The following is a 20679-nucleotide window of genomic DNA, read 5'->3' as shown; positions in this document are numbered from 1 at the left end:
TCAGAGCCAGGAAGTCTCGACAGGGGAGGGCTCGTGACTCCGGTTCCTGGACGTGCTCCAGGAATTCCCAGGAGTCGCACGGGAGAGTCCTTGTTCCACAGATGCCCCAGGCTTGGCCGCCTGGCCCGTGTGCACACCGGTTCCTGTAGCAGAGGGTATTTTTAGGGAATCTTTAGCTTTCTCTGAGACCACAGCGACTCAGGCAAGAGGCTCTGGCCAGAGCACAGCAAAGGCACCTGCACCAAGAGCTGATGCCAAGTCCGCATGGGGTCTTCCCCTAAGTTTCTCCCTTTTGCCTTTAAAAATTTCCCTGGCCAAATAAATATCATTATTCTTTGGAGACCCTCTCGGATTGTTTTGTTTTACCAGGGATTGAACCCAGAGGTGCTTAACCACTAAGCTACACCCCCAGCCCTTTACATTAAAAAATAATAATAGTATATATATGTAATACATTTTTTTTTGAGACAGGTCTCACTAAATTGCTTAGGCATGGAACTTGTGATCCTCCTGCCTCACCCTCCCGAAGTAGTCACTGGGATTACAAGGATGCACCACCACACCTGGCTCATTGTTGTTGAGGTTGGAACAGGGCATTTCCACCAGGCTCCTGGGGATCCTGACTGGGGATTGGTGCCAGTGGCAAGTTCCAGTCTTTCACTTGGGCTAGGTGCTGGGCAAACCTCCATACAGCGCTACCCACCTGTATTGAAAGGTGGGGGAGCCCCACCCCCAAAGCAATGCCTGGATTCTGGCAGCAACAGCTGCTTCCAGCAAAGTGACTGGAGACCCAGGAGGGGCAAAGTTGGGCCAGCGTGGGGAGGCAGGGTTCTAGGTCCTTCAGCTCCTCTAGCCCACCCACAGACAAGGATCCCCAGGCGACGGGACAGGAGGAGTGTGCAGGGAAGGGGCCGCTGGAGGAGACTGGGTCACCTGCAGGCGACTGGAGGGTCACCTCCACCTGCCCCGGGAGGGGCTGGGGGCCGGGGTGGGTGGGAGCTGCGGGCTGGCTTCCTGCACCCCACGCGCTCCACCAACCTCGCCGGGGGCTCTGGGGCCCCCTGCCCTCGCTAACCCACGTTCCCAGCCGCGCAGAGGCACTGCGAACAGGAGCAAGCGAGAGCCCAGCGCAGGGACGCAGGGACGGGGAGGTGAAGTCCAGCAGAGCGGCGAGGGCCCCGGCGACTCCCCGGCGCCCGGGATTCGTCAGGCTCCGGGGCGTGCCTGTCTTCCAGGTCCCACTTCACCCGACCACCTGGTCCTTCCCTTCCTTCCCAGCTTCGTGACCAGGGACCGCGCTTGGCGAGGGGTCAGCATCGCAGGCCGTGGCTGCTCAGCCCGCCCGCCCACACTCGGCCAGAAGCCCTTCCCCTGGCTTCGGGCCACTGGTCACTTGGCCCCGATGGCCTGTTCAGACCTTGCCTAGGGCGCCCTCAGTCGCCTCTGTGACCAGGGCAGGTCGCTGCAGGAGTGGTAACACCCCCCAACCCCCTACCCCGCCCTCAAGGGGACCAGGGCCCCTCAGCGTGTCATGGGGGCCAGAGAGGGAAGAGGTGTGGAGCCTGCGCCCTCTTCCTTCCGCCTTTTCTATATCCTGCCCTTGGGCTATGACCTCAATCTGGAGCCAGGAGCCTTGAAGCCCAACACTTCTGTCTGGTTTATTACTAAAGAACTGAAAACACAAAGGAGGAATTGCTCCTACCATGTTTGGTATAGGCCGGTGCCCAACTGGAAACTGTGGCCACCTCAGGCCACTGCCTGCAGGCGGGAGGGCAGGAGAAACAGCTTCCTCAGTTACCAGGGCCACTGTGCAGCTTCCCCTGGCTGGGGATGGCACCTGCTTGGCACCACTGCCTCAGACAGAGCCCTGCCCAGGTTGCTACCCTGTTCCCCCGCAAAGTGTCTGTGCCCTCTAGAAAGGTAATCCAGGACTTGGCTTGACACACCCTTTTGGAAGCTCACAACAAGGCCCACCCTACACACAAGAGGCTTCCATCTCCTGCCCTTGAACTAGAGCCGGCCATCTGGAGAGATGGACATAAGGAGCAGGAGGAGTTGGAGAGGCAAGGCTGACAGAAGATGGGAGCCAGTGTGAGCTGGAGGAGGGAGGCACCTAACAGGATCGCCTTCCCGCAGGGACCACCCTGACCTAGCACCCCACACACCCCAACACACACAAACACAAATACACACTCACATGCATACAAATGCAGATTCATGAGTACAGAAACATGAATGCACATGCAAACACACAAGCATATATGCACACACATGTACCATATGCCGACAACCACACATGCAATATGTACACACATATTCATGTGTGTGAATACACACTTGGCCCTACTCAGCCTCCTGGGCCCTTCTGCTAGCACCAGCAAGGACATCTGGCTCAGCAAGTGGACTGGACAGAGCCAAAAATTGCCCTCTGCCCCCAGGGGCCCTACCAGTGGAGCTTGACCTGGGGTACCCAGAAGTTCTGGGCTTCTGCCTGCACAAGATAATGTTTCCTTTTTATTTGAATCTGATTTTCTACTTGTCTGCAGCTGCAGCTTCCAACACACACACACACACACACACACACACACACACACACACACAAAATAGCCTTCAGGTAGGGCAGAGACCTCGTCTTGGCGACCACTAGAACCTGTCACTAGAAGATCACATTTGCCAAGTGACTCAAGAGTGGCAGACCAAGGAGTGGGATAGCTGGGTCAAATGATGGTTCCATTCCAAGCTTTCTAAGGAATCTGCACACTGCTTTCCAAAGTGGCTGCACTAATTTGCAACCCCACCAGCAATGTATGAGTGGCCTACACCCAAAGGATTTAAAATCAGCATACTACAGTGATGCAGCCACATCAATGTTCATAGGTGCTCAATTCAGATTGTGGAACCAACCTAGATGCCCTTCAATTGATGAATGGATAAAGAAACTGTGGTATATATATATATATATATATATATATAATGGAATACTACTCAGCCATAAAGAATTATAAAATTATGGCATTTGTAGGCAAATAGATAAATTGGAGAATACCATGCTAAGTGAGATAAGCCAATCTCAAAAAAAAACAAAGGATGAATGATCTCACTGATAAGCGGATGATGAACATAATCGGGGTTGGGGAGGGAGGCAAGAATGGAGGAAGGAGGGACTGTATAGAGGGAAAAGAGGGGTGGGAGAGGAGGGGAGGAAAAAAAATAACAGAATGAATCAAACACAATTACCCTATGTAAATGTATGATTACACAAATGGTATGTCTCTACTTCAGGTACAAACACAGAAACAAGATGTATCCCATTTGTTTACAATAAAATAAATTTAAAAAATAATAATAAATAAATAAATACCCAGAAGGAAAACCAATAGAGAAAAGCAATCAAGGGGAGGGAGGAGGGAAGAGAAGGGGATAGTAATGGGGACTGAAATGAAGAAAACTATGCTATATGCACTTAAGAATATGTCACAAATATTGTAGACATATTGTATATATCTACAATGCACTAAGAATTTTTTTGGTAAAAATATCAAAAAAAGAAATCAGAAATACAAATTCATTTTAAAAATTTTACTACCGAAAGCACATGTAATCCAATAAACATATAGAATCTAGGAAAAGAAAAGATAACAGGAAAACAGAAAGGAGATATTAGGGAAGGGGAGGGTGACTAGGAGCAGGGGGAAAAGGGAAAAAGAAGGAAATAGGAGAATGGATATGATGTACGAAACTGTCACAATGAATATCATTGTTTCATACAACTAATATGAATAATTATAATTTAAAAACAATTATAATTCAAATAACTAATAACAATTATAATTTTAAAATAAAATAATTTAAAAATGTAAAATAAAAAAAAAAAAAGAGTGGCAGACCCTTCAGGGTGAGTCCCAGACCAGCTCAGCCAGGCGGAGTGAGGGGGGGTACGTAGGCAGGTCCCAGAGTGCCTCTGAAGTCAAGGCCTGAAAGTGGGATATGGTGGTGGAGGGAGAGGGGTTCCAGGGCCCCGCTGCCACTGTGCTCCCGCCCTGGGCACCCCCAACCTGGCTCAAGGTTGGGCCTCAGGGCCTGGGCCAGCAGATGAGCAGAAGCCGGTTCTCCAGCCCCTCTGCGCAAGCCAGAGCCTGGACCCCTGAGGAGGAGCTGCTAGGCCAGGGCACAGTGGAGCAGCGCACAGCACTTGTGGCCTCCCAGGGACGGCATATGCCCAGCAGTCTAGCCTTCGCTGTGGCGGCTGCACCAAGGCAGTGCCCATACATGCTGGCCTCCCCTGCCCAGCAGGGAGCAGGCTCCACCCAGGGACCTTCATATGGGGGGCTCCTTGCCTACTGGTCCTGGAAAGAGGCCTGTTCTGCCCAGCAGCATGTCCTGAGATGAAACCTTAGACCCACCTGGCCAGCAAAACAGTTCCCAAAAGAGCAGGGAGACAGCACTGGAGGGACCTGACTGTCACTCTCCCTGTTGTGACCAGGACTGGGAGAGAAGGACAGTCTCAAAGGCCCTACACCAGGCCTGGGACTCAGTCCAGAATGGCCCAGGCCACAACCTAGAGACAGCTGGGAGAGCAGGTCTGAGGACAGCGGTGCCTGGGGTAGATCCAAGGTCTCCGACTCCAGCCCACGGTGACCAAGACAGTGGGGCACGGAGGAGCCTGCGGCCACTTTGAGTATTGCTATTGGGCTCCACATCCTAAAGAGTAAGCGGCTTTACTGAGACACTTTGCATGACTACACAATCCATCCATTTAAAGTACACAGTTTGGGGCTGGGACTGGGGCTGGGGTTCAGTGGCAGATACTTGCCTAGCTCACTTGAGGTACTGGGTTTGAGCCTCAGCACCACATGGAAGTAAAACAAATAAAGGCATGCTGTCCATCTACAAGTACAAAAAAATCAAAAATAAATAAAGTATACAGTTTATGCACACGCACACACACTCAGACACACACACACACACACACACACACACACACACACTGGGGATTGAACCCAGGGGCATTTTACCACTGAACCATGTCCCCAGATTTTTTTATTCTTTTATTTTGAAGCAGGGTCTCACTAAGTTACTTAGGGCCCCACTAAGTTGCTAAGGCTGGTCTTGAACTTCGATCCTCCTGCCTCGGCCTCTGAAACCCTGGGATCACCAGCGTGTGCCACAATGTCCAGCACTACGATCAATTTTAAAACATTTTCATCATTCCCGAAAGAAACCTCATACCCTTTAGCAGTCACTCCCTATTCCTGCTTCCCACATACCTGGAAGCCACTAGTGGATTTGCCTATTCTGGACATTTCATATAAGTGATATCGTGGGACACTACGTGGTCTTTTGTGTCTGTCTTTTCCACAAGGCAAGTAGAGTGCTTGCCTTTATGCCTGAGGCCCTGTCTTCTCTCCCCAGAACTGGGGGGAAAAATCCATTCTATAAATTCACTTAACATATTCTTTTTTTTATTGAGGATTAAACCCAGGGGCACCACTGAACTACATCGCCACTGTCCCCACCACCCCCGGCCTTTTTATTTTTCACTTTGAGACAGATTCTTGCTAACTTGGCAAAGTTAGCACTGGCCTTGCATTTGCAACCCTCCTGTCTCAGCCTTCCTGGTCTCTGGGTGCAAGTGTGCACCGCTCTGTCCTGCTACAATGTCTTTCTTAATCATGCATCAGTTGATGGACAGTTGGGTTATCTCCACTATTTATTTTTTGTTAGTTTTGCCGTACTAGTGATGGACATGCTAGTACAATTGAGCTAAACCACCAGCACTTTTTTAAAAAGTTTTGTTTGAAGCTTGCTAAGTTGCTGAGTCTGGCCTTGAACTTGGAATCCTCCTGCCTCAGCCTCCCGAGTAGATGGGCGTACAAGCATGTGCCCCTGACACTTTTTGACTATTGTGAATAATGCCGCTATGAACATTGGTGCACACATCTCTGACCGCTTGCTTTCAGTTCCTTTGGGTATGTGCCAAAAGAGTGAGATCACTTGGTCACATGGCAACTCAAAGTCTGCCTGTTTGAGGAACTGGAACTGCCAGATTTATCCCAAAGGGGCTCTGCCTGCCCTTCCAGTTCCCACCTGAGGTGGGCTGGGGTTTCACTTTGTGTGACAGCCTGCCTTCCTAGTGGTGTGACCTCTCATGGTTTTGAATTGCATTTCCCTGACGACTAATGATCTTGAACTTGCTGGCAATTTCTACATGTTGTACGTCTTTGGAAAAATGCCTTTCAGATCCTTTGCTATTTTTAATTTTTTTTTAAATTTACTTGTGTATTTATGTATTTTGGTACTGGAGATTGAACCCAGGGACGCGTGACCACTGAGCCACATTCCCAGTCCTTTTTAAAAATATACATATTTTTAGAGAGGGTCTCGCCGAGTTGCTGAGGCTGGCTTTGAACTCACCATCCTGCTGCCTCAGTCTCCCAAGCCACTGGCCCGCATTTTAAGAAACAATGCCAAGCTCTACGGCGTTCTCGGTACCAGTCGGGCGCGGCGGAGCTCCTGGTCACGCCCAGGTCGGCCCAGCCTGCGGCCAGCGGGGCTCGCGGAGGAGCGGGCAGGGCGGGCCCTCGGGAGGTTCCGGGAGGGCGCCCTGGGCACGCCGCTGCGTCGACCGGCCGCAGTTTCGCTTTTGGCTCCCGGTGTGGCGCTCCGCGCAGCGCGCTCCCTTAGCGGTTCCCTCGCCGGCTGAGCAAGCTCCAGACCCCGGCCGCCCGCAGCGCCGCCTCGCTTCGCACAGTGAGCCTGGACCCCTCGGCCCCGCAGCCACGGTGAGCTGCACCGGCGACGCCCCTGTCCTGACCGCAACTCCAGGTGCCGCCCCAGCACGGGTGGGGGATTCGGCCTTTCCCGGAAGCCGGGCACCTCTAGACCAGCAGGCTGGGTTTGGGCTTGACTCTGAGGTCAAGGCACTGAGGCCCTGGGCTGGCCCGCAGTCTAACTTCAACAGGTCCTGAGACCCGGGCTCCCAGCTGACCAGGCTGCCTTTGTCTGGCTCAGTTCCGTTTTGCTCTCTGACCCCTGAAGTCTCAGCCCTTGACATGAGGCTCAGGGAGAAGGCCCAAGAGAACACAGCCAGGATCTGGGGATACCGACTGATCTTGCCATGGACCCCTCTGCCCAGGGCCCTGGAGGTGGGGGCTTGTTTCTTCCTCATCCCTCAGAGCTCCTCAGCCAGGGAAGTGCTGCCCATGTGGGGACGCTACACCTTGTTGGGTTGATAGGGTGTTGTGGCCCTCACCGTGGCCTAAGGCTGCCCCCAACACTGGCAGCCCCAGTGGGCACAGAACAATGGTGTGGACAGTCTGAATCCTGCTGAGGGTCATGAGTGATGGTCCTGCCTGGTGTACTCATGGCCTTGGAGAGACAGCCGAGCTGGTGACAAGGTGGACACTGTTTTGCTCTGGGCTGAGAAGTGATCAGGGGCAGGGACTTTCTACCAGCCAAGATGTCTCAGGACTAGCTGGGCAGGTGGTTCTGGAGGGACTGAGGTCCCAGGTGCTGGAGGCATCCAAGCTCCAACTGGCCCAATGCCCTCCTCAGGAGTATGCCATCAGCCTTTGAGGGGCTGGTCCGGAGCGTGGTCCGGGAGCTGGATCACAGCAGGGAGCTCATCCCAGTGGACAGCCTTCGGAGCTCTACCAGCTTCCAGCCCTACCGACTGCTGAGCAGGAAACCCCCAAGCTCCTGGTTCTGGAGACCCCGTTATACCTGTGTCAACCTGTCAATCAAGGACATTCTAGAGCCTGATGCCCCAGAACCAGGTACCCCACCTGGTGCTGAGACAGAATCCCCACTGGGATAGGAGTAGCCTGGCCATACCTGCCATCTGCCAGGTTCCACTAGCTCTGGGCCTCTGGCCCTGTTTGCAAAGGGATGGCCTCTTCAAAGGTTCCACTTCCTGGGGGTGGGACAGGGCAGTAGTAGCTGGTGGGACAGGCCCCATGCTCAGGTCTGGTCTTGCTTCAGAGTTGGAGCGTGGTGGCCCTTTCCACTTCTATGACGCTGTGGATGGCCAGCTGCAGGGCAGTGTGGAGTTGGCAGCCCTGGGACAAGGGAAGATCTCAGGTGGAGCTGCCGTGTCTGGCAGCTCCAGTGCCTCCATGAACGTGTGCACACTGCGTGTGGACCCAAACACTTGGGAGACCATGCACCAGGAGAGGTGAGCTCTGGAAGGCTGAGGGTCCTCTGACCCTGTGCAGCCACGCTCCTAGGGCGGTCGCTGGGTCATGGACATCAGGAGAGTCCCAAGGCCTGTCTGTGTGCCCACACAGAACAAGGGGTGTCTAGGAGACAAGGGAGCACTGTGGCCAATGGTGGGCTTCCAAGGAAGGAGGTTGTAGGGTCACCTGGGCCTCAGTTATGAGGACTGTATCATGAAGGCCATGGAGTCCAGGCAGGGGCCTGGAGACCAAACTGAGCTGCAGGCTCAGAGTAGAGGAGAATAGAAAATGGAGGGTGCCCCAGGGTCACATGTGTCCACCCTTCTCTGTTGGACCTCACCCCTCCTCTTCACACCCACCTAGTGGGGCAGTGGGGCAGGAAGCCAGTCTGTGGTGGGCACACCCCAGTGAGCTTCCTGCAGGCGCCTGCGGCAGCCCGAACACAAAATCCTACAGCAGTTGAGGAGTCGCAGGGACAACGTGTATGTGGTGACGGAGGTGCTACAGACCCAGGAAGAGGTGAAGGTCACCCGGACCCACAAGCAGGAGGGCTCAGGCCAGTTTGCACTGCCTGGAGGCATGTGCTTTCAGGTGTGTGGCCAGCCCTGTCCCCACCTTGGCCTGACATGGGTGCCTGGGTGGCAGCAGCGCTGGGCTCTGCCAAGACCCCTACAGGAGTAGCTCACAGCACTGCACTTCAACCAGGGCTTCCCAAAGCCTGGGCTGGCCACCACCAACACCCAGCCCATGCCATGCCCCACGTCCCCACAGCCAGGGCCCAGTCCTGAGCCTATATCCTACCTGTATCCTACCCATCCCCCAGGGTGAGGGCCAGGGCCATCTGAGCCGGAAGAACATGGTCACCATCCCTGCAGGCAGCATCCTTGCCTTTCGAGTGGCCCAGCTCATCATTGGCTCTGGCTCTGACTGGGGTGAGTGGAGCTGGGGATGCCTCTGGGGCCCAGACTCCAGGGCAGAGAGGTGGGAGGCGGCCTGGGGAGGGCCACCGACCGGTTAGGGGCTGCCACAGGCATCTGGCTGCTCAGCCTCCCAGGTCCCATGGTTGAATCCAGGGCTCTGGTTTGTGGGAGATTGAGGCAAGGCCTCACGTGGGAGGGGGCCCTGTGCAGGAGGGGAGGCTGGTGACCTGCCTCTCCCTGTTCCCACCCGTTGCCAGATATACTGTTCTTCCCTGATGAGAAGAAGAGGACCTTCCCACAGCCCCCCACAGGTGAGCCCTGCCTGTCCAAAGGGAGAAGCACTTCCTTTGCCATAAAGGCCTTCTCCAGTGTTCAGAGCACACGTGGCGGGACAGCCTCCTGAGGGTGCACTCCCCGCACGCACACACGAGCGGTGACCGCGCGTGGGCCTCTGCGGCCTCACACCTACTCTGGGCTGCCAGTGTGGGGGATGGGCCTGAGAGGACGGCCTCTCTGCTCAGGCCCGCTCCTGGCACTCAGCAGCCCTGCCCGCCCTCACCTGTACCCAGGCAACAAGCCTCCCAGAGATGCAGGCAACTCACTGCGACCCGCCTTCAGCCTCAGCTCCATGTTAGGGTCCCTCCATGGCCACCTCAAGCTCCTATCAGGTTTGTGCCTTTTTGACACCTCTGGGACCCCTGTGGGCTCTCCTTCTGCCCCTTGGCTCTTCCTTGCCAGGGCTCTCCAGGAAGGACTCAGCACCAGGCAGTGCCAGCTCTCTGTCCCCACAGATGGGCCACCTGAAGATCGGGTTGTCACTGAAGACTTCCAGGGCCTGCAAGCAGAGGTGCAGGCGGGCTCTGAGGAGCTGCAGCACCTGGAGAAGCACCTGAGGCAGCAGCTCCTGGGGGACCTGGGGAGGGTCCTGCGGGACCCGCTGGCCCTGCAAGCTTTAGAGTCCTCAGTAAGTAGGGATGTGTGGGGATGGACAGGTCTGCCCAGCCAGCCCAGGCTCACCCACCCTGTGTGTGCCCCAGCTGGAGCAGGGCCTGTGCTGCGGCGGGCGGGTGGAACCCCTGGACGGTCCAGCAGGCGCTGTCCTCGAGTGCCTGGTACTGCCCTCCAGAATGCCAGTGCCAGAACTCGCCGCCCCTGTCTTCTACTTGCTGGGGGCACTGACAGGTCAGAGCCCCTGGGGGTAGGTTTGGAACAGAAGGGAAGGACTGGGTTCCCCACTAGGCCTTCCAGAACCCCGTCTCAGACCAGGTTTCTCCCCAGTGCTGAGTGAAACCCAGCGTGAGCTGCTGGCTGATTTGCTGGAGACGGGGCCCCTGCTGGGGCCGCTAAAGCTGGTGAGAGGGCGGAGCGTGGAGGCTGGAATGGACCCTGGGTGTATGTGCAAGGGTGGTATGGACAGGCACCGCGGGCCAGGGACTCGGGACCGAGTCTCCACCCATGACCTCTACCCTGACCCACAGGTGGAGCACCTCTTGCAGCAGAGCACTCCCTGGCAGGAGCGGAGTGCCGTGTCCTTGCCCCCTGGGCTCCTTGGGAGTGGCTGGGGCGAGGAGGCTCCAGGGTGGACCTTGCTGGAGGAGTGTGGCCTGGTGCTGCAGGCGGGCACCCCCCACGTGCGCTGGGAGCCTCAGGCCCAGGGCCCCACGTGTGCACTCTATGCCTCCCTGGCGCTGCTGGCAGGGCTAAGTCGGGAGCCCTGCTAACCTGCTCGCCGCGCAGCTCTCCCACCAGGCACCACCCTCTGCCTGCCCTTGGAAGGCTGAAAGCCCAATTTAACTACAGGGCCACTCCAAGGCCCAGGAATTAGGAAAACTCAATAAATGTGATGCTCAAAGGAAAGAATGGGAACAGTTCTGTTTTGAGAGTCTCTGAGTCCTCAAAAGGATAGGTCGGGGTGGGGACTGTGCCCACACAGGACCAGGAGACACATCTGGGCCAGAAGCAAGTATCCCCCATGGTCTTGCTCCTGCAAGGGGGCCCATCCTGTGTTTGGACGTGGTCACATCCCCAGCCTTCCCTGCATGCTTGGTTGCCTGTGAAAGGCAAGCAGAGCAGTTTGGGGGAGTCAGTTCCACCAGGATGGGTCTGTTCCAGAGGCACAGGGAACTGCTCCCTTGCTTTAGGGTACTTGGGGCACATGGCTGACAGGAGCAGGCCCCTTCTCAGCCCACAGGCTGGGCTGTAGGGATGCAGCTGTGGTTAAAGGCCAAGAAACCCAGAACTCAAGGGACCACAGGAGGTTCCTGGAGAAGTAAGGGGTGACCTGTCCTGCAGGAACATCTTTGCTTGTAGGTAGGAATCTCTGGAGATTGGAGGCCTCCTTGTCCCCACATTCAGATCCCTAGGAATTCAACAGGTCTCAGAGCGCAGGCAGTCCATTCTTTGCACAGGCTCAGCAGCCCACAGGCTCCATATCTACAGTGAGATGTGTGTGACTGATGTGGCCAGGGCATTAGGGTTGCGCCTGGGAGCTTAGATGCCAGGCGAAGTGTCTTTATTTGGTGGGTCCACAGTCCACTTGCACAGCCCAGGCTCCCTCACCTTGGTGGGAGAAGAGGAGACTGCAGCACCCGCTGTGTCCTGGCACGCATATTGACGTGCACTTGCACGTCTTGCTAAGGAGGAAAGAATAGGTTCCGCTACGGTTAGGACATTAAACACCCAAGAAAACCCAGAGCCCACTGGTGTGTGCTCTCCAGAGCACCTCTAATGTCTCATACCTAGGTTACAGAAACCTAAAAGTCAGCCTCCACACGGCAAAGCAGCTCAGTTACTCTTGGGCCCACAGTCCCCCTTTGGAAACCCTGTTTGGGGGAACTTGAAAGCAAAACCCGAGTGAATTGGATGGGAACATCCCAGGCCTTAGAAAGCACTGAATAAGCAGGCATTGCAGCACTGCTTCTGGGGCCCCGAGACCCTGAACCAGGTGGCAGGCAGGTCCTGCCACCTACCCAAGCCCCATTTGGAGAACAGTTGGCCTTTGGGTATGGGACCTGTGTCCCCAGCAACAAGGCCCACGTGAGAGTATTTGAACACTAGAGTAAGACTGGCTAGCCAGCCAGGCACAGTGGCACAGGCCTGTAATCCCAGCAACTTGAGGCTGAGACAGGATTGAAAGGCCCAGGCTAGGGGCTGGGGTTGTGGCTCAGTGGTAGAGTAATTGCCTAGCACGGGTTGAGGCACTGGGTTCGAGTCTCAGCACCACACAGAAACAAAGTGAAGGTCCACTGACAACTAAAAGAATATTTTTTTAAAAAAGAAAGTTCCAGGCCAGCCTCAGCAACTTAATGAGGCCCTAAGTAACTGGGCCTGTGACTTAGTGTTTAAGTACCCCTCAGTTCAATCTCCAGTACTTATGAAACAAACAAACAGAAGCCTGGCTAGCCTATGGCAGGGCCTCATTTGGAAAGGGCGTACGTGTGTCAGGGTGCAGCTGTTCCCTGTGGGAAGACTAACCATGAGTGGACTTTCTGTGGGTGAAGGGGATGAGGCCCCTGGGGCTGGAGCTGAGGCATCCCCACAGAGGGGCCCAGCTACCTGGCCACCTGCAGCTTCCCTGGAACTGCAAGAGTCCCGGGGCAGAGTCCCTGTCCCAGAGGCTTCACTTGAACCTCGCCGCAGCAGGGAGCACAGCATGGTTGCCAGCTACTGGGCCTGGGCCCAGGCACGCAAGGTTGACACCTGTCCATAACAGACAGATGCATGGGCAAGACAGCCTAGCCCCAAGCAGCCTCAAAGGGGTATGGGCTCTCCAAGTACCAGAGGTGGGGTGGTGGGTGCTCTCTGCTCATCGCAGCTCCTCCCACCGGAGTCCCCCTCCAAGAGTGGGCTCTGCAGTATCACAGGGTTTGCCCTGGACACTCCGTCTGTTCTCTGGGGTGCAGATAAGCCTGTACTTGGAGGGAGAGTGGGTATCACATGCTCATCCTGGGGTCAGCTCCTGGATTGCAAGGAAGGTGAAGCCAGGCTTGTTTTGTTTTTTGTTTTTTTTTTTTGGGGGGGGCGGCTGTTCTGAGGAGATCCATTTGGGTATTTGGGTTATGTTCTGATACTCAGCTCTGCACGTGGCTGGCCAGAATGGAAGTCCACAGTGCTTCCACACAAGCTCCCCCTCCTCCTCCCTCTCTGTCACTAGGATCTGGCAGCCTCTTGGCCTCTCTGGCATTTCCTTGATATGTTTCTTATTTGTTCAATCCTTTTTGGCATCTGCTGTAGAAGAGCCAAATTGATGCGCTGATCCTGGCCCCTGGCTCCACAAAGACTTGTGCCCTTGGCCTCACCCTAGGATGCCGAGATTCCCCTACCAAGAGAGCCTGAGGCCAGTCCCAACAGCTCCGCCAGGCTTCAGTGGGTTGGGTCACAGTGGAGTGCCTCGTCTGGCTGCACTCCTCTCCCCTGTCCCCCTGGCTTGTCACACTGGCATTCTCAGACAGATCCAGCCCCTGCACGCTGTGTACGTTTATTGTGAACACTGTCCTGCAGGTGGTGTGATGTGAGGGGCGGGGAGGGCAGGACCCATCCCTGTCCCTGAGGGACGGCACCTGCAGTGTGAGGCCCCAAGGAGGGAGCTTTACAGAGGCCTCAAAGGGCAAGAGCACATTTTAAGGCCGGTATTCTAGGTGGAGGAACCCGCTCAGACAAGTGCCCAGAGGTTACAGCTCTGATGGCCTCTGGAAGGGCCTCTCCTGTCTGTCCAGTCACACAACCCACATTCACCCTGTTTGGTGGCATGGGTGCCTGAGCCACACCTCGGCCCATAAGGGTAATCCCAGCCTGTGCTGTCCTCAGGAAGGGTCCTTAGGGGAACCTTCTAGAGAAGCCCATGGTCAGGTGGGGCAGGGATGGATAGCCAGTGCAGAGAGGACAGCAGGTGTGGGTAGGAGGGCAGCTCAATGCCTCTTGAGCAGAGAGGACATAAACTAGCAAAGCAGTAAGGAACAGGGGACAGGATAAGGAAAGGGGGTGCCAGCTGTTGGCAGGCCTAGCAGGGTGGTCTGCTGTGGCAGGCAGAAGGAGGCAGGGGGCCAGGAAGGGGACAGGAGAGCCTGTAGAGGCATGGTTTCCTGTGTGCGGTGCAGACCCCACTTAAGAGGCTAGGTGCTCTCCAGGTCAGTTGCCAGGCCCAAGTTAGAAGAGGGCACACTCCAGGGGCCTAGAAAGCAGGAGGTCTGGCAGGGACAGATGGACCCAGGGGTGCAAGAGAGGAGGGGCTCAGCGTGAAACGGTGCCAGCTGTCTTTCTCTATCACGTGGTGGATCTCTAGAGAGAGATCCCAGGGCAAGGAGCATGGCATCCAGCTTCAGGCCCTGGACACCCCTTGGGAGGGGCCTCTTTTGTAGATCTGCCATCATGGGGACTGACGATTGTGTGGGTCTGTGCCAGAGTCAGACACTGGTCCTCAGACCCTAGTCCGGGGTCTGACGCTGGGCACAAGGCCACTTTCAGTGGGTTCCCGAGCAGCCCCAGCGGCCGGCGAGGCTCCTGCGCTGGAACGGGCTGTCTGTGTAAAGAGGTGCGGGCCGAACAGAGCGGGCGGGACGCCGAGGGAGGCGCAGGAGGCGGGGACCGCGCCGTCGGCCCTGTGCAAGGGTCAGCAGCGCCACCTGCTGGGCAGACACGTGCGCCGCCGCGGCCACCGCTGGCTCAGGGTCGCTCTGCAGTTGCCCTAGGTCTGTGCACACAGGGAGGGAGGGTCACTCAGGATGCCGGCATCCAAGACCCGGCCCTCCAGCATCCACTAGGTCCTAGCATCCACCACCCCTTCAGGACCTCAGGCTCTGACAGGTTGAGTCCTCACCCTGGAACAGGGACTCCAGCAGCTCCTGGTTGACACCCTTGGGACTCACGTGATAGATCAGGAAGCCTGGACCAAAGCAAACCGGTAAGCTCCAGCTGCATGCCAGTTCGTAGAGCCCTGGGTAGGATAGTCTGCGTTACCCCAAGACTACCTTACCTATGAGCACAGTGGCCGCCCAGCGCAGTGGGTCCTGCGGGCTCCGCAGGTAGCCCTGGGTCTGGCTCAGGAAGCGGGGCATGTGGTTGGGGTATCGCTGAACCTGGGAACAGAAGGGTTCATTGTAGGAGGAGGGCCGATCCTGCACAGGGAGGAGGCTGCAGAGGGGAACCTAGGGGTTGAGTCCCGAAGGAGCCCCAGGGCAGGACAGTGTGGTGCAAGGTCATGGACCTGCCCCACTGGGAGCTTGATGGTCAGTTTTGGGTGGGGTAGAGACTTGCTTTGGAGGTAGCTGACCATACCCCCTCGCCATCACCGTTCTTCCTCTACTGACCAGGCGTTGGCAGACACGGCTTAGAGCTTCAGGACTGTCATAGTGGGCCACAGTGACCATCTCCTCCAGCAGGCCCCAGCGAAGAGCCTGATCACAGCGGGCCAGGGTCCACTCCGAGCTCTGGCATAGGGGAAGGGAGCAGGGTTAGGGATCCAGGGAGTGACACAAGGTGGAGGGGAGGGGGTGTGGCCAGGAGCTTTAGAAGAGCCCGGAGCAGGGGGTGCAGAACAGCAGCCCAAGGGAGACTAAGACCCTGGAAGCCCTTGAGGTCACTGTGGGTGTCCCTGGGGGCAGCAGGACAGGAGTAGGGAGAGGCAGTTGGATGAGATAGGGATGGAGTGAGAGGGACAGCTGACCTCAGCAGTGTCCCGACTGGGGTCATGAAGGCGTAACAACAGCGGCACGAGACTCTGTAGTATGAGCTTCCGCAGGGGACCGCGGAGCCCCACCCGGAGCCCACTTCGGCCCCGTCGTACCAAAGTCCCCAGGAGCCCTACTGCCGAGGCGCGGACTGAGTCCCGGGCCTGCATGGGAGGCACAGGCGAATGGAGAGGGAGAGGGGTTCAAGAGTGAGGGGGCGGCCAGGGTGGAGCAAGGAAGGAGATGGTCTGAGGAGGGCCGCTGACTGGGGCGCGTTTGGGGTCAGAATGGGGAGCAGGCCTGGTGCGAGGGGGTGCAGAGCCTGGAGGGGAGGGGCTGAGACTGCAGGCCTGAGAGGCCTGGAGGGGCGGGACGGCCATGGAGGCGGGGTTTTGCTCACATCGTCCAGCAGGGGCGGGAGGCGTGGCCGGAGCTCGCGGCTCAGCAGCCTAACAGGAGCTCGCCGTTGCAGCAGCAGCCCGCGCAGTGCACCCAGCGCTGCACCCACGAGCCGCGCGTCGCCCTCGCCCAGGGCGCCCAAGAGTGCCGGCAGCAGCGTGCCCACGTGCCGCACCTGCGGAGACAGGGACTAGTGGCCAACCCCTGGCAGGCCCAGTCCGGGCCCTGTCCTGACCCGGTCCTCACCTTCCCTTGATTCAGTGCAAGGTGGCCGAGGCCTAGCAGGCCCAGCCAACGCACAGTGGGCTCGGAGTCGCCCTGCCACGTTCGAAGCCGCTCTAGGATGACCTCCTCCCGCAGTAGCTGCGCGGTGGGCCGGCTTTGCAACAGCTAGGAAGGAACGCGGAGTCGGCGGGCTTCTCAGTCCCCGCAGGTCAGCGCTCCTTAGGGTCCAAGTGCACTGCCATCCCTTACCGCCCTTCCAGAAAAGGACTCACCCCGGTGAAAAAGGCCATAGCGGTGAGGCGCTGCGGGGTGTTGGCACTGCGTAGCCGGGGAAGCAAATCTGCGAAGAGGCCTCGCAGGTGGTGGTCGGCGTGTGCCACCATGGCACTAAGGGTGGGGTAAATGGGAGCTCTCCCTGGACTGGGGCCTGGCCCCTGGAGAAGCCCCACCTCGCCCTCCGTATACCCCTGTCTGAAACCTGGCCAGCAGGACACCTCCTGGCGCGCAGTCCTGGGGCCCCTCCTCACCTGGCCAGCAGTAGGACACCCTCCAGGTGTGTGTGGGCTCCTACCAGTCTCCTCCAGCCTCCAGCCTGCTCCATGCATGTCACCACCATGCGGCCACCATCCCCAGTGAGCAGGGCCTTCAAGGCCTCCACCGTGCAGCTGCAGATAGGGGCAGTGGTCTAGTGGACAGTAAGGGCCAAGGAGGTGCTGGCCACCCACTTACCTCAGTGTCTCTCCTCACCTGGCATGGCTGTGTGGTGGCCCTCGGTGGGATGGGGCCCAAGCCTTAGGGCTGTCAGGAGAGTGCACCCCACGAGCCAGCTCATGTAACTGCGTGACCAGCGCCAGCAGCAGGTGCGGGTAAAATCCCCGCGTGGCTCCCACGCAGCCCGACACCGCCAGCATCTCACCGAGAGCCCGTGTGGCCTGTGGCGCAAGTGGTCCACTCAGGCTTGAGCAGTGCCCAGGGCCACCTCAGGCACCAGAGAGGAGGGCACTCCACAGCCAGGATGAGGATAAAGCCTTGGACATGCACGTGATATTCCGCATGAGGGAGACTCAGGCACGGCCCTGTCTGCTCCCAGGAGGCTGACTCACCCCAGGGCAGCAGGCCCCTGGGCAGTGCAGGTGCAGCCTCTTACCGCCAGCGCCTCAGCCTCCGTTCCTGCTGCTCCTTTCAGCGCCCACAGCAGTTGCACCAGCACCTGTCCATTCACGCGCTGGTTCCGGCTTAGGCTGCGCCACAGTTCTGCCGCTGCCCTGGGAGTACAGGGTGATCAGATGTGAGACAAAAATCAGGTGCAGGGCTGGGTGGTGAGGGGCTGCTACTAGAGACAGACACTAGGGCTCCAGCTGGGGAGGAGAAAGTAGACCACCCCTTGCCCTCCCAGAGGAGCAGAAGAAGCCCCACTGGAGCCCAGTGTGTGAGACCAGCTGCGGGTTGGGGTCCACTTCAGAGCCCTGTTGGTTCAGAGACAGTGAACCCGACCTGATGCTTTCACACTGTGTGTGTGTGTGTGTGTGTGTGTGTGTGTGTGTGTACAATAGCTCATAGAGAATAAAATCAAAGATAATTTCTTCTGGAGCAAATTAAACCAAAAGCTAGAGGCCTTCCAGTGTGGAAGTCACTCTGCTTGCTCACTGCCCCAGAGCAAAACCCCGGGTAGTCACCCACTGACACCACGCTGGGGAGAGAGAAGGCAACCCCAAGGCAGGACCACCATCCTCCAGGATCCCAAGGCAGAAGGGCAGAGGGATTTTGCGGACGATAAGGGGGCATGGATGTGAGGGCAGCAGTGGACGGGAGGGAATTCCAGGCTCTGCTCTCTCACAGTGTGCCCATCCCAGAACCAGATGGCCAAGTGGGAAGCAGGAAGGAAGCCGCGTGGGGCCGCGGGAGAGCAGGCCGGTTGGGTTACCCATCTGGGGGCAGCGACCGCGGCAGCAGTGCCCACACCACATCCTGTGCGTGCTCCAGGGCCAGTGCACTCAGCACCCGCAGGGCCGCCCGCCGGGGCCTCCCCTCAGCCAAGCTGGGCACCTGTGCCAGCAGCCCACGCACCAGGGTATGCACCTGGGTGGAGGGGGCAGGTGTCAGTGGTCAGAACTCCTTGACTCTTCACCGTGACCCTCTCGCAAGCACCCCACCCCCACCCAGCAGAAACAGCCTGAAGGGGGCATATGCACCAGGGTACAGGCTCCAATACCCCACCTGGGGCAGGGAGAGGGTGGGGGCTGACCTGGTCTTCTAGCCGTGCCCCGTGGGCCTCCAGGGCTGACGACAGGGTGACCGCTGTTGCCTGGGTCCCTGCAAAGCCAGCCTCCTCCAAGCAGGCAGCCGTGTAGAGCGCGAGGTCAGAGAGGGCCCCCTCCTCCCAGGAACTCTGGGGGGCGAAGGGCAGGGTGGGTGGGGTGTATGAAGTTCCCAAGCCTCCACCAGCTCCTCCCCAGGCTCCAGGCTTGCTGCGAACCCCGTGCCCCTGTATTGCTCTTCAGCCTATTTTATCTACAGTACCTCCCCAGCTCCAACACCTCTTCTCCGTCCAGTGTCCAGGTGGTCTTCAAGAGGAGCTGTGCTCCCCATGGTCCCCACAGTGCCACACCCCTCAACACGCACCTGGCGGGGCCCCTCTGGGGCGGGCTGCGGGGCCCTGTGCGGAGGGCGGGGCCCACTGCTAGCTGTGGCGTCAGTGGTCCCGTCTCCAGGTTCGGCTTCAGGGTCAGTGAGTATCTGGGCCTGTAGCTCCGTCTCAGCTCCTGGCTCCTGGGCCTCAGACTGAGGACCCGTGGAAGAGGGTCCTAGGGGCGGCCCCTGACTGGACCGGATTCCTTCAGCTAGAGCTGTCAGGGTTAGGGCCCCCGTAGGGGGCCCCCGGCCAAGTCCCCACATGCCCCCAGTTGTAGTACCCGACTAGCCGCACCTGCCACTGCTCCTCCCAGGAAATCCTGCCCAAGCCTGACCTAGAAGCAGGCGCCGGGCGGGCCCACGCGTGCGTGCGTGCGTGCGTGCGTGCGTGCGTGCGTGCATGAATGAGCTTGTGCTAGGGGTGACTGGTGAATGGAGTTGTCTGGCTTGGGCAGGGCTCGCCAGGCTGCTGGAGGTGAGCAGTCGGCCTGAAGCCTGGGGTCTGTGCTCTGGCTCTGCCCACCAGGGCCCTGGGAGACTATGGATCCAGAAAGAGGAGAGAAGGACCCTTAACCTCAACTTCCAACCCCTCTTGCCTGGATACACAGGGTAGCTGTGTACATCCCGTAGGAGTTCCCAGCAGGTTCGGGGCTGGGCTGGTCCCCTACATTCCACTCTAGTCAGACATCCGGGGATAGGCACTGATAGATACTGTCACCGCCTGAGCTTGGGATCCTGGCTGTGGAGTAGAGGAGGCAGAAGTTGCAGCCTCTTGCCTACCGTTGTTGGGATAGGACCTTCTGGGTCCTGGCCTGTTTTGAGACAGTGATCCCCAGGGCTGGCCCCCAGGACTACAGGGCTGGGTTCATTTGTCCTTTGGGTGCCTGTATTGTGCTGCCCTGTGTGTGAGACATGTTTCTCTCCAGGCTCATGCTCCTCGGGACTGGTCTGATAAGGCCGCTGCCCTTACCCAACCACGTGGGTGCTGCCCAGCCTGGAGCCAGGGGAGCCGGATAAGCTGGTCTGGCAGAGTGCTGGGCTGGTGGCAGTGCTCCCGGAAGAACCCTAGATGGTGAGCGTTCTCCCCATTCCCTCACTGCTCTGTGTACCTCAAGCTGCCCGGATGGGAGAGGCCCAGGTCCCGTGCCCTGCTATCAAGCCTAGAGCACCCTCCCAAACAGTTTTGAGGTCACCAACCTGCTAAGCAGAGGCAAGGGTAGCCCCCACTGAGCCCCAGCTTCACCTCTCCTCCTCCCCGCTTCCCAGCTGCTGAGTCAGGACCTGAGGTCCCAAGGTCAGACCCTGGCTGGCCTGTGACAGATGCAAGGATCACACAGGGCTGGTAGCAGCAATGGCAGGGGAATGCCTGGGCTCTCCCTGGCTTGGGAGGCTTGAGGTGGCCCTACCACTTCTGAGCCAGGGGCAGTGCCCTCAGCAGGTGTCGGAGCCGGACCACACTTGGATTGTCTGAAATCCCTCTACTCCCTCCCCGACTGCCTCGAGCAGGAGAGCTCTTTCATGGTAGCTCCCCCAACTTTGAGGGAGACACCAAAACCCTCTTTCTCTGTGGCCCTCGGACTCCAAACTCGGATCTGGTCCAGCCCCTGAGCCTGGGTGCTCCAGGCTACCTCCACATTTCTGTTCCAGCCCAGCCCCCAGGCCAAG

The 20679-nt window shown here is 58.0% G+C and overlaps 2 protein-coding genes across 6 annotated transcripts; one reads left to right on the top strand and one right to left on the bottom strand.

Annotated features, from left to right (window-relative positions):
• Positions 1 to 6565: 6565 nt before the first annotated feature.
• Gsdmd (gasdermin D) lies at positions 6566 to 10937 on the top strand. 2 transcript variants are annotated; one of them, XM_047560584.1, is made up of 11 exons: positions 6566 to 6782; positions 7555 to 7775; positions 7981 to 8173; positions 8597 to 8765; positions 8998 to 9106; positions 9352 to 9405; positions 9664 to 9762; positions 9886 to 10058; positions 10132 to 10276; positions 10373 to 10446; positions 10573 to 10937. In XM_047560584.1, exons 2-11 carry the CDS (start codon positions 7559 to 7561, stop codon positions 10813 to 10815), a joined length of 1476 nt encoding a protein of 491 aa, XP_047416540.1. In that variant the 5' UTR covers positions 6566 to 6782; positions 7555 to 7558; the 3' UTR covers positions 10816 to 10937. The 2 variants fall into 2 exon arrangements, with proteins under 2 accessions (XP_047416540.1, XP_047416541.1); XM_047560585.1 differs by having other exon boundaries at positions 6566 to 6825.
• A 2146-nt stretch (positions 10938 to 13083) lies between these two features.
• Mroh6 (maestro heat like repeat family member 6) lies at positions 13084 to 20566 on the bottom strand. Of its 4 annotated transcripts, none has more exons than XM_047516705.1 (14): positions 19006 to 20566; positions 18629 to 18772; positions 18308 to 18462; positions 17531 to 17648; positions 17131 to 17315; positions 16911 to 17048; positions 16656 to 16770; positions 16405 to 16548; positions 16160 to 16333; positions 15756 to 15923; positions 15400 to 15519; positions 15066 to 15168; positions 14910 to 14975; positions 13084 to 14783 (listed from the first exon to the last, which is right to left on the bottom strand). In XM_047516705.1, exons 1-14 carry the CDS (start codon positions 19276 to 19278, stop codon positions 14554 to 14556), a joined length of 2133 nt encoding a protein of 710 aa, XP_047372661.1. In that variant the 5' UTR covers positions 19279 to 20566; the 3' UTR covers positions 13084 to 14553. The 4 variants fall into 4 exon arrangements, 3 of the variants coding, with proteins under 3 accessions (XP_047372661.1, XP_047372682.1, XP_047372671.1); XM_047516715.1 differs by having other exon boundaries at positions 14733 to 14783; positions 14959 to 14975; XM_047516726.1 differs by lacking the exon at positions 15066 to 15168 and having other exon boundaries at positions 14653 to 14783; positions 14959 to 15026.
• Between the last annotated feature and the right edge of the window lie 113 nt (positions 20567 to 20679).

This window comes from Sciurus carolinensis, chromosome 1 (genome assembly GCF_902686445.1).
Source record: "Sciurus carolinensis chromosome 1, mSciCar1.2, whole genome shotgun sequence".
Classification (NCBI taxonomy): Eukaryota; Metazoa; Chordata; class Mammalia; order Rodentia; family Sciuridae; genus Sciurus; species Sciurus carolinensis.
Note: the sequence above shows the minus strand (reverse complement) of the source record. Positions and strands in the feature narration are given on the sequence as shown.

Coding starts and splice junctions, on each gene's coding strand:
- Gsdmd (XM_047560584.1), top strand. CDS start 7,559: ATGCCATCAGCCTTTGAGGGGCTGGTCCGGAGCGTGGTCCGGGAGCTG. Junction 9,107..9,351: donor TGGCTCTGGCTCTGACTGGG/GTGAGTGGAGCT, acceptor ACCCGTTGCCAG/ATATACTGTTCTTCCCTGAT. Junction 9,406..9,663: donor CTTCCCACAGCCCCCCACAG/GTGAGCCCTGCC, acceptor ACCTGTACCCAG/GCAACAAGCCTCCCAGAGAT.
- Mroh6 (XM_047516705.1), bottom strand. CDS start 19,278: ATGTGGGGACTTGGCCGGGGGCCCCCTACGGGGGCCCTAACCCTGACA. Junction 18,773..19,005: donor CCCCAGAGGGGCCCCGCCAG/GTGCGTGTTGAG, acceptor TTCGCCCCCCAG/AGTTCCTGGGAGGAGGGGGC. Junction 14,784..14,909: donor GCTGGAGTCCCTGTTCCAGG/GTGAGGACTCAA, acceptor CTGTGTGCACAG/ACCTAGGGCAACTGCAGAGC.